This window comes from Ambystoma mexicanum, chromosome 10, assembly GCF_040938575.1.
Source record: "Ambystoma mexicanum isolate Mex_15411 chromosome 10, UKY_AmexF1_1, whole genome shotgun sequence".
Lineage (NCBI taxonomy): Eukaryota > Metazoa > Chordata > Amphibia > Caudata > Ambystomatidae > Ambystoma > Ambystoma mexicanum.
In genome coordinates this window covers 1,268,691,087-1,268,704,011 of record NC_090932.1, presented here as the reverse complement: position 1 = coordinate 1,268,704,011, position 12,925 = coordinate 1,268,691,087, and the positions used below count along the sequence as shown (strand labels likewise).

General features: G+C 44.4%; 1 protein-coding gene across 1 annotated transcript in view; it reads left to right on the top strand.

Moving 5' to 3' along the window:
- The window catches only part of CFAP73 (cilia and flagella associated protein 73), a 537,992-nt gene that overhangs the window by 224,769 nt on the left and 300,298 nt on the right, over positions 1-12,925 (top strand). Inside the window, exon 2 of the mRNA XM_069619244.1 lies at positions 7,005-7,110. Coding sequence (XP_069475345.1) covers positions 7,005-7,110 — 106 coding nt within the window. The remainder of the gene's footprint in view (positions 1-7,004; positions 7,111-12,925) is intronic.

The window sequence follows — 12,925 nt, the reverse complement described above, 5'->3', positions numbered from 1 at the left end:
CACCTTTGGATCAAGATCCCACAGTGTCTATTAAACAAAATCTTGAAGTCCTACTTGACAAGGCTATGGAACTTGAATGGATCAATGAACACACTCGTAAATTTCTATACAATAACCACCCAAGAATCCCGAATTTTTATACACTACCTAAGATACATAAAGACACAGTCAGACCACCAGGAAGACCCATTGTTGCTGGTATGAATAGCATAAATCAACCACTAGGTGTGTACATTGACTTTCTTCTCCAACCTTTGATTCAAAAGACTTTCACTTATATCAAGGACACTACACATTTTCTACAAAAGCTGAATACTGCCACTTTTCAACTAGAATACTTACTATTCACGATTGATGTCAAAAGTTTATACACATCGATACCTCATGATTTGGGAATGGAATCAGTAGAATGGCTTTTGTTGGAGTCACCTGAGGTCCGTGCACAAAAAGAATTCATAATGGCTCTTCTCCAGTTTGTAGCAGAAAACTCATACTTTCAATTTCACAATAAATTCTTCCTACAGGTTTCCGGAACATCCATGGGTGCGACAATGGCACCGTCCTATGCAAATTGTTTTATGCACAAATTTGAAATGGACAATGTACTTCATAAGCCAGATTGGAACAAGCACATACATCTATGGGTACGTTATATAGATGATGTTTTTGGAATTTGAACGAACACAGAAGCTACTTTTGATGCTTTTTTAAATTATTTGAATAGTATTGACCAGCGGATCCAGTTTACCAGCACAACATCCAAAGACAGGATTACATTTCTGGATGTTCAAATACTCAAGAGTGATACTGTTTACAAGACTACACTTTTCCGCAAACCTACTGATCGCAATAATCTATTGCACAGATTGAGTTTCTGTCATGATGCCTACCCCCGGAGCACCAGGCCAGGCCCAGCACCCCCGGAAGCAGGCATCATGCCCTCGGGTAAAATCCCAGCGGCCCCTTATAGGGGCTCTTTGAACTCAGTCCTGGCGCCTTTGGCGCCAGGCTCATGTTGGACATCAGTCCTGGCGCCATAGGCGCCAGGCTCATAAAGGGAGGTGTTTTTTGCACTTACCTGATGCAGACCATGCTGCACGCTTCAGGCCTCCCTGAGACCTGAAAGGGACTATTTTTTCATAGGGACTATTTTTTCACTCGGGCGTGGCCAGGGAAGGATACATACCTAGTTGGGGAAGGATACATACCTGGGACTTCTTTGGAGGCTATTTAAGCCACGCCCAGACAGCAGCTCATGCTTCGCGTTGTTCTGCTTCCTGCAGCTTAACGCTCACCGTGTCTGCTCCTGGACTCCAGCCACGCCCGCCTCGAACCTGGAAGACCTGCAAGGAAGGAAGAGAAGAGAAAGGTGAAAACCAAGGACTATTTCAAACTTCTTACCTGCATCCGGAATCTTCTCGCCAGCATCCCTGAAGAAAGACTTCCATTTAAAAGCATCCCGTTGCTCGCTGCAGCGCCACGCTTCACTCACCTGTCCTCGAGACATCTCCCGGCTCCATCGCGGCTGTCAGCATCGGACGCCACGCACCTAGGGGAGAGAGGAAGAAACAAAAGGTGAGCAGAAGGAACACAGAAGGAAAGCCTGATTAACAGCCATAATACTTACCGGCTTTTCTTCCACATTTCGGGTCGGCGCCGCCCCGTTGGCAGGTACCGTACCCCGGCCCCTATGGGGAAAGGACAAGAGACATTTCTGGGGAATGATAAGGACATTTAGAGGGATCGCCCTCATCACTACTCACCTCGGCAGTTTAACCCCTCGATGCATCGCCTTCATTCTGCACCTGAAATAAAGGACAGATCACAGGTTAGAAAGACAACATAAAGGGGGCCTCACTTGAACTTTGAACTTTCATACTTACGGCGCATCGCTCAGGAAAGTCAAGTGGATTTTGCCAGCGCCATTCTGAAAACCAGTGAAGTAACTGGACGAAAGCGCGCCCCTGCACCAGAAGCAGGATGGAGTGTTCATCCTTCCAAACCATAAGGTGAGCTTAAACCGGGGTTTGGAGGAAGTTAGAGAGGAACGAAGGGTGAAAGGGGGGAGCTAGCACACTATTCTGCAGACTGTTAATCCCCTTTCTCATCTGCAGAAGGATATTCCTACGGGCCAGGCAAGCACGATTTGGAGGTCCTGTCCAATCGGTGTTCCGGGTCCTGCGCATCACGCTAGAAGAGGCCACAGCAATCCAGACTAGACCAGCGCCCCCGTGGGAACCAGGTGAGCGTTACAGTTTCCATCAACCTAGTCTCCTGAGAAATCTGCCATACAGTCAATTACTGCGTGTGAAAAGAATAGTGAGTGATCCCGAAGACTGTCTAGCCCAACAATTATTGATGAAAGAAATTTTTTTATGTCGTGGCTACAAATCATCAGAACTAGATGCTGCATCCCAGAGAGTAAATGCATGTGATCGCAGCACTTTATCGGACACTGTTAAATTGCCAAGGGAATTGAAATCACCAGTATACGTCTCAAAATTTTCTGTACAGAGCAATAAAATTAAAAATGCAATTAAGAAACATTGGAACATCCTCAGAAATGACACAAGAGTACAGAATCTGTTTGACCAACTTCCGGTTTTTGCATATCAAAGGAGCAGAAATTTGCGAGATGAACTGGTACATACACGCCCGCGATTGAAAGAACCTGTTACCCAACGCACGGGGACATATCCTTGTCTTCATTGTGCCAACTGTAATTTAATATTGAAAGCGAACACAATACACCATCCCCGTACAGGTCAAAAAATCCTGTTGAGAACATTTGGAACTTGCGATAGCACGAACATTATATATGGTATCAAGTGTCCCTGCGGGAAGTACTATGTAGGTCAGTCCACAAGAGCAGCGAAAGTACGTTGGAATGAACATCGTTCTTGTATCCGGAACTGCAATTCGAATTCAGCGGTGGCCCGCCACTGGATCGAAAATAGACATAACCTAACCCAAATTAAGTTTTTGATCTTAGAGGTATTGAGCAAGAAAAATCCACATGAGGACCTTGGACTGCGGCTTAATAGGAGAGAAACCTTTTGGATAGATAAACTTGGTAGTTTATCTCCTCATGGACTCAATGAAGAGATTAACTATCATTGATACATTTAACTATGACATAGTGATTCAGTGGCAACCAATATTGAAGGTTCAGTATACTCTATAGACTTTCCCTTGAACCTCAGATTTGTTGTACATGGACATCATGCTTTACGTATGACAGTATTCCACTGTCTTGTGCTATTTCATCTGCTTTAGAAGTTTTTTTTTTCTGTACTTGATGCCTGGGTTTCCAGGTGACATATAATATTTATGTTTGTTTCCCTGATTGAGAAATTTTCGTGTCGCTCTAAATCTGCTAAATTGGTTGATTTATATTTACATAGATGTAGACACTTTGCTGCCGTGCCTCCCGGATGTCCAGTCTGGGACCCAAGGTGGCATTGTTTTCAATGCCACCATTAGCGGCAGATTTTATTTATTTTTGTTGATTCTGTTTATATTTGCCATTTTGTATGTAAACAACATAGCTGTTTTCACAGAGTATTTTTTTCATTTCTATGCTGATTCTTTAATTTTATTTTAGACATTATGCACCCTAGAATTAGTACTTGACCACCATTAGACTATATAATTACTTAGTTTATACCTTGGGGACTTACAAATCGAGATAGCATAGCTATTTGAAAGTCACACGCATCGCGCCGTCTTATAGACGCGTTGCGGTCACGTGGTTATGTAAATAACCCGTTTCCTAGCAACACCACAATACGGCGATGCACTGCAGCGTTCAGACGGCTTGTCTCACGGCCGTGCTGCGTTTACAGGTATCTTTGCATTTTAGATTGTAATAGATAAACTGCTTCACTTAAACACATGTAGCCCTCTGATTACTCTAACTTTCATGCTTTTAGAAAGCCGTTGTGACCGCTGTCCTTTATTGGACCACGGGTGTTACTGACAGCCTGACACTCCTAAAAAAAAGCTACACTGGCTACACACCGGTATAGAGGTACCATTTGTTATTTGTTTTTTACTCCTTTAGCCTTATTATGTTGTTGATTTACTTGTTCCTTACTGCATTTATTTTGTTGTTTATTTCCAAACATATATTCCAACGCTCATATGAACATTCTACACTCTGGTATGTGTTTAAATTTTCTTTATTGATTTATGCATGTGTTTTTATGTTGTGTGTTCACATTATTTCAATACAGACTTGCCCTGATGAAGGAGTTTGTATACTCCGAAATGCATTGGCATATTAAGTCCATACCTAACATGTGATGTGTAGCTGCAGCCTCACTAAGATACCATTAGTGTTGTGCTCTTATCAATGATCTTTTGATAAATTATTATTGAATTTATTTCTGACTTGGATTCTTTTTGACTATCATTTTTGAAATTGGATACAAGCACGTTTACCTATATACAGGAATATTTTGAAGAACGTCTTTTTAACTTCATAACCCGTTGTTTTGGGTCTAACGGAGATTGGCTGTGTGACTAAGTTGGCCATACTTAGTCTTTTCCTTCACTAATTAGAATTAACACTTGGATATTGAAAGCTCCTGTGGGCTTTTGCAGTTCAAAGCCCCATACAGCTCGAACAGTTAATTATGACACCGATCCTAAAGGGGACTTGGTTAGGTGGGGACAACCAACAGGATGGACAATAAGGGACATGGCCTGTGACCAAAACTACACCTGCCGCACGGCAGGGGAAGTAGTGGAAATAAGCGAGATACACAAGCCACTGGGATCACACAAAAGAGAGCTCCCATTACGCAACATGCCTGTCAATTAGGCAGTCAAAGTAGAGTACCGAAAACACAGGATAACCATAGAGGTTGGGCGCAGTAACACAAAGACAAAGTGGTAAGAAATCGACAAATACTTAAAAACCATTATATCCATACCTTAAAATTTCTAATTTCCACATACTCAACATACAGAAACTAACACAACAACCTCTCTGCACAGCAATCCGCATGCACTTCACCACATTGCAACAACAGACTCGCAACACATAACCAGCCACAACAGCACATGGTAATTCTGGCACCGATCAAAAACCACACTTAAGCTCAGCGAATGGTGCAAACTGAAGCAGCCAACAGGACATCACAACTCTCACTCTCCCAAACCCCCTACACCCTACTAACCCCCACCCACTTCTCCCCTTTCTTGACACCCTCCTTTTCAGATCCGCCAGAGCGCCTGGGGACCACAGCAGTGGTGATGGTGCGTGGTACAAATACCTTGACCATTAACATGGAATACTGCATCTTTCTTCAAGACACTTAAACAGAATCTCAAATAGCCCCTTTGTGGCATTTAAAACTGTGTCAAGGACAACAGGGGGTTTCTTTTCCTTTTCTTCCCTTAAGGCTTCATGTTAAGTTGCAGGACCAAGAAGAGAATGATTAGTCTTTCATCACTTAGCATTCCGTCACTTGTATTAGAGCTGGGCGAGCCCGGTTTGGCTTGGCCTGGCTCAGTCCAAAGGGTGCCGTGGGCAGCAAGTGGGCACTTTTGTTTGACCTGAGCCAGTCCAAGCCCCACCAGGCTCACCCAGCTGTACTGGTCATAGGGTGTTGAATGAACTGCAGCCGGGGGACATTGACAGTGCGTCAGGCCCTTTGGGAGGCCCAGGTACACAATGATACAGTCCAGGATCAGATCAAATTAGGGGAAGGGTGTGGCTGTCCTTTTGGCAGGCTCATGAACAAGATGATGCAGCAGTGAAACCCATGGACAGATCAAAGGCGGGCAAGGGATGATCCAAGATGGAAAGGGGATGCAGATGTATTGTTGTAGAAGAGCCTGGGACCAATGCCCGTTGTCAGAATGTGGCACCATTCCCTGGACTTCTGCCAGGCAGCCATTGATAGAGGTGGTTTTGATTCTATAATTTGTTGCGTTTGGTGGACACCAGTAAAATACAGTGGCCCTCTATCACAAATTACTTTTTATTACGCCTTGTCGCAAGCCATTTGAGTGGTAGCTGTATGGGTATTTTGGTGGCATTTTCAACAGATGGTGACTTTTAATGCCTATAAATCAATAGCATTGGTAAAAACTACAAGCTGCACAGTGCATTAACTCAAAAAGGTGGTGCACAATTTTCCATAAAAGTGGCAAACTCTGGCCCAGAAAAGTGGCCCACACTTGCCAGATGGGCTGCCCTTTTGGGCATTGCCCTATTGCCCTACAGGCCAGTCTGATCCTGTTCTTGACTTCATGCTCCTCCTCTCCCCTACTAATCTCCTGGCTGAAACTGAAACTGCACTGGTTACCTGGCTACCCTCTGATCTCAGGCCCAGGTCCCCTCCCCGCCAGTCGCACACCGGCACTGCCCCCCTGGCAACCTTTGCACTTGGGGACTGTTTCTGTATCCCTACAGCTCCCTACCAGCAACTGGATACCTGATGTCTGCACTTACCCTTGCATTTGCGACCAGCTGGCTGCACTCTTGATTTATTGTCTTATTTATTTTACTGTTTCCTATGTACTGCACTGCCCCCTCCCCATTCCCCCCGCACTTTTCCCCTTCTCCCCTCCCCCTGCACTTGCGCGATCTCAATGTCACCTGGCCTAGTAGGATCGCGGTCTCTTTCTTCCCTCTGTTCCCCCTCCCTTGCCTCGTCGCACCTTGAAACACTTGTGTATAGGCGCGTTATAAATGCCATATGATATCATTCTCTCCTCTACCCTTCACCCATCTATCCTGTGGTTCCATGCGGTCTCATGCTGCTTTTCTCTGTCCCCCTTTCAAGCTGCCTTCTGTGTCTGCATAAGTGCTATACATGCAGCATGTTTCACTCTCCTCGCTTTGATGATCCCCCCCTTCCCATTTACGTCAACTCCTTCCTTCTTGGGTCCCCTTGCAGAGTTTTGAAGGGACCTTTGGGCAGCATAAGCACTACACGAGCAACCCACGTGACCTAATTGAAGTTTAAGACTGATCTTGTCCTTCTTTACAGAAAAATGCCGGAGCGGGAAGATGACTTCCTGACGCCTGCTACCCGCATGCTGGAAAAGAGACGAGAAATGGCCGAGGTGGAGCAGGCCCTGATAGCCCAGAAGGAGGTATGTACTCTGTATGCTTGTTTGTTTATTATTTATAATGCGCAAACATACCCTAGGGTAAAAGTGTGCAGCAAATACAAGAATATGCAAAGCTTTGTTACACAGCATTACATTTACAAACAGCTATTTAAGTATAAAGGGTATACATAGAGGGATCATAATACAACATATTTACAATAGCAGAATATACAGGTTTGATAGGCAGTCAGTTCAGTCAGCACTACATTAGTGAGCATTCACTTTCAACCACAGGATAGTGTTGGTCCTGAAGTTTTGGTAGGGAAGGTCAGTTCTTAATGTTTGGGGTAGGGAGTTCCACAATTTAGCTGCTTTCACCGGGAAGCTGTTACCACTGATAGTAGAGCGATTGAAATTAGGGATAGAAAGGCAGTCTTTGAAGGCCATTCTGGTGGGTCTCAAGGAGTGTTGTCTGTGGAATTTGTTAACCAGGTAAGAAGGTGTAGTGTTAAGGGATTTGTGGGTGAGTGACAGGGTTTTTAGGTGGATTTTATCCAAAGTTGGCAGCCAGTTGTTCTGGCGGCTACTCTCAGTGATGTGGTCTCTTCTGGAGATGCCCAATGCTGCCCTAAGGGCATTATTTTGTAGAATTTGCAGTTTCCTAATGGTAGCTTTGGTTGCCCCAAGATAAAGGGCGTTGCAGTAGTCTAGACAAGACAGGATGAGGGCTCTGGCCAGGGTAGTGCAGCTAGTATCAGATAGGAATGGTTTGGCTGTGCGGATAAGTTTGCAAGTATAGGCTGTGGAGGACGCCAGAGAATTAACCTGTTTTGCAAGTGAGAGTTTCGAGTCTAGGTAAAAGCCCAGGGTTTTTACTCTGTGACCTACTTTAATGCTGATGCCGTCAATTAAAAGTGAAGAGCAGTCGGGTCCTAGTTTTTTTAGGCTGGAGGTAGTGCCTAGGATGATGAGTTCAGTTTTATCATCATTCAGGCATAGTCCGTGCGTGGCCATCCATGCCTGGATGATGATGTACACTCTATTCACCAAGGCCAAATCCTTTTCATAATCCCCAGAAAGCGCGAGGAGGATCTGGGTGTCGTCTCCATAGTTGATGTAGGTGACACAGAGAAGATCCAGATCATAGAAAATGGGGATGGTAAAAATGTTGTACAGCGTAGGCAAGACACAAGAGCCCTGGGGAACGCCACAGGTGATTGGTATGGGTTGGCGGCTGCAGTAGGCAAGAAGACCCTCATGGTTCTGCCGTTTAGAAAGGATCTAATCCAAGTAATTGCCTTGTCAGAGAAGTGTGCAGCTGAGTTGAGATGGTTGCATAGGATGGTATGATGAACCAAGTTGAAGGCGGCCGAGAGGTCTAGGAGGAGGAGTAGGGCAGCTTTACCGTTATCTCTGCTCTGCACTCGTCAAATTGGGTCTTGAGGTCGATAAGAACTGTCTCTGTTCCGTGTTGGGTGTGGAAGCCTGATTGTCTAGCTCCTAGTAAATGGTGTACTTGAAAGTGTTTTTGGATTTGTACATAGGCAACCTTATCCAGAATTTTTAGGAGGAATGGTACTGTCGTGATCGGCCGGTAGTTGGTCTGTTCGGATGGGTCGAGAGTAGGTTTTTTTTTAACAGAGGAAGTACCCAAGATTGTTTCAGATTAGTGGGGATGGTGCCGGTGGAGAAGGATGCATTGACGAGCTTTGTAATGAAGGGAGAGAGGTCGCGAGCTGCATCCTTGATAAGTTGTGCAGGGCAGAGGTCACCCTGACAATTAGATGGTTTCAAGGACCGGATGATTCTTTCCACTTCCGGGATCGAGACTTTGGAGAAGTTGAATTGGGTAGATTCGTTAGCAGTCATCCTTTCCGTTGTTATAGGTGTGGACAAGTCATTTAAGGATGCTCTTTTGCTAGAGATCTTATGTTTTAGGGTGGACATTTTGTTAGCTAATGCATTTTGAATCTCTGAGCACCATTTTTTGTCTTTGATGCTTGTGTCTAGTGGTTCGATGGGAGTCTCTATTTCTTTGAGGATGGAGAATAGTTCCTTCGTGTTGGATTTGGCTTGGGATATACGTGTGTCAAAAGACATTCGTTTTGCTTGACATATTTCTTTTTTATAGAGGGAGGAGAGTTTGGTGAATTTAAGTTTGTTAGCTGCTGAGGGTAGCTTTTTCCAGGCGGCCTCGCAGTTTCTTTTTTGTTGTCTAAGGTTTTTTAGTGCGTGCGTAAACCAATTGTTCAAGTGAGTCTTAGGTTTACTTGGTCTGAGTTTGGCGGGTGCAATCAGATCCAACGAGGTAGTCATAATTTTGTTATATTCTTCAACCAAGATCTCAGGATCTGTGTTGTCTGGGAGCGTGTTAAGAGTAGGGAGTAAGGCAGGGATAAGCCTATCCATAGTAATGCACTTTTTGTTTCTGGTTAGCGTGGGTGGAGCCCTAATGGTAGGTAATGGCAGGGGTCTGTTAGTGGACAGCATGAATGACACAAGGTGGTGGTCAGTCCAAGCTAGAGGTGAGATAGCGAGGATATTAGCTTGACAGTTGAAGTCTGCCACCCAATCACGTGTTCTACCTTTAATGTGGGTAGGTGCATTGCTTCTTTGGGTGAAGCCTAGTTCAGAGAGAGTGTTGAGTGTAGTCAGGGTGAGCTAGTCTAGTAGGTCATTGAAGTCCATGTTCAAGTCTCCAAGTAGAAGTACTTGTGTAGAACTTTTAAGGTTGCTGGACAGAATGGTGTTAATGTCGTCCTCAAATGTTCCAGGAGACCCTGGGGGGCGGTAGATCAAGTGGATGTTAACGGTTTGGGCATTGGAAAGTGGGACTTTAACAGAAAGCAGGCTACATTTGTAGATAATAGCGATGCCACCTCCTCTGGATTTAGATCTGTCATGTCTCAGTATGGAATAGCCGTCCGGGACTGCGAGCATTAGCATGGGGCCTGCGCAGGGTGTAACCATGTCTCGGTGACGGCTAAGAAATCTAAGTCCTCATTTAGGATTAGGTCAGCAATTTAGCAACAGTTTCTGCCAATAATTATACACACCAGTAGTGCGTGAGCTCGTATCGGTGCATGTGCAAGGGGTCCCTCAATTAAGGGCTCTGACCCTACCCCACCTGGATAGACAATGAGCAGGATTCTTTGCCATGAAAGAGGCAAAACCTGGTGGGGTTCCAGATCACAATGATCAGCTTGACCCAGTAGGGTAAGCCTACAATCATTTTCCCATATTAGTCCTAGTGGATGACACCTGCTCTGGAACATTGACCATCCTGGCTCTTTAAACAGTTGCATATGTGTCACTCGATTTAGATTAATACATCAGAACTACACCTCCTATTTATAACTCCACACAAAATAAATGACACTCCAAATACAATGAAGTCAAGGAGGGTGGTGAAAGGAATGAATTATGCTACACAAGTGATGACGGTGTCGCGGGTTATGGTGGGCCATTAAGCCGCTAGTTTCCACCTCTTCTTGCAAGTCTGTGGGCAAGATGGCCGGGGGCCCGCTACCTAGTTCCCTGGAACGATCACAGAGTGAAATAGAGACGAGTATCTTTGCAGTGCAGTGCATCATTGTGAATAGCTTTGAGATATGGGGGGGAGGTAAAAGTATGGAGTGGCCTCCAATGGTTGGAGAGCACACAGTCTACACTTCCGGCTTCCATCGAAATCATAAAATGGTGGGCAAAGGGCGTGCAGTTCTGGATAGAGGTGGACAACCCACAAAGTTATGAGGCAGAACCCAGTCTGTGTCTGGGAATTACGGCTGAAAAGGCTGGTAATTGTGTGATTTATGTGGACAAGGCTGATGAGGCTGTCTTTCGTAAGAGCAAAGTAGTTGATAGTGTAAAGTTATTGGAACAAGGCACAGGCGAGGCAGTCATTTATGCGAACCTGGCCATTTGGGTGCGGGGGCGCTAGCGATTAATGGGAACAAATATAATAAGACTGGCATTTTTTTGTAAGAATGCAGGAGAGACTATTATTATAGGAAGTAAGTGGCTGTGAAGCTACGATTAATGGGAACATATCAGACAGTGTAATTTATGGGACCTACAGTGCAAGGCTGTGCTTTTCAGGAAGAAGGCAGGTGTGAGGTTGCAATTAATGGGAGCAAAGCTGGTGAGGCTCAGATTTATGGGGACATAGCGTGCAGGGCTGTGATTTATGGGAACCTGGCCGGTGTGAGGCTGACAGTTAATGGGAACAAAGCTGGTAAGACTGTAATTTATAGGAAGAAGGCAAGCAAGGCTATTGTTTATAAGAATAAGGCGGCTGCGAAGCTATGTTTAATGGGAACAAATCAGATGACACTGTGATTTATGGGAATAGGGTTTGCAAGGCTGTGATTTACAGGAACAAGGCAGGTGTGAGGCTGTAATTAATGGGAGCAAAGATGGTGTGGCTCTGATTTATGGGAACAAGGTGAGCGGAGATTGCAATTAATGGGTACAAAGCAGGTGACAGTGATTTATGGGAACAAGGTGGGCGAGCCTTAGAGGAACAAGCAGGTGTGAAGCTGCAACTAATGGGAACACAGCTGGAGCGAGGAAGTGTGTTGTATCGGAGCAAAACCAACTATGCTCTAATTTCATCACAACAGTGTAGGCAAGACTGTGATGAATGGGAGCACAATTGGCAAGGCTGTGCCTCGTTGTGGGAACAAGATTTGTGAAGCTGCAATTCTAGGCAATATTCATTGTGGAAGGAAGGTTGTAGAAAAGGATTTATGGGATGAGGTTGGATGAAACCGTGATTTAACGGAACAAGGCAGACTAAGCTATTATTTAAGGGACGAAGACAATCAAGACAGATTTATGGGAACACAGTACGTTATGTTGTGATTTATGATAATAAGATGGGTGGGGTCGTGGTTCATCGCTTGAAAGCAGGCAAGGATAAGATTACTGGGAACAAGCTGTCAATTATGGGAACAAGGAAGTCAAGTTGTTATTTATTGGCGGGTGATGTGATTTATAGGAGCAAAGGAGGGAACGTTGTGGTTTATGGGAAGGTGGTTTTCATGGCTGTTACTTGGGTCGAGTGGGCTGTGATTTCTTGAATGATAATATGTGCTGTGATATCTTATGGAAGTAAGACCCGCTAAAATGTGATTTGTCGTGGAATTTGATAGTTCAGTCTATGTAGTCTATGTAGTAGTGTGGCACTTGCGGCACGGTTCTGGACTGTCCCATGGATTTGGCAATCTAGAGGCCATACTTTGTTACCTTTAAAAGCAGAATAATCTGTGATTTGTTTTGGGATTATACTGGTATTTTCTATGAATCATTACGAATAAAGCAGAAACACCTGTGTTTTGCTCCAGAAATATGCTAAGTGAGACAGCAGTTTTTTATGGTACGTGTTGGGAGAGGGCATATTCGTATGAGTTTTTCACTGAATCTGCTAAGTAGTCTTTTGAATCTAGTGCAGTAAGAACTGGGATTGGTTATGAGACTATGTAGAATATTTGGGTATGTATTTATGGAATGTGCCAAAGAATGTGCCGCTTAAATATTTTATAGGAATACATTGAAGATGCTGTGACTTGTTATTGCTATATGCAGGGCATGCACTGAGTTGTTATAGGACTATATTGGAGATGTAGCGATGAAGATAAAAGAAAATATTGTATTAAAGACATTGATTTGCTATAGAAAGACCAACATCAGGTTATGACTTTGTTTCTGGGAAGTTGCAGGGGATACCATAGTTTGTTCTAGGGATATGTTGAAAACATCATGACTTGTCTTGGGCACATGTAGGATATGTTATGATTTCTTATAGGAAGATGTAGACAATAGTGTGGTTTGTTCTAGGGATATGTAAGCGATACTA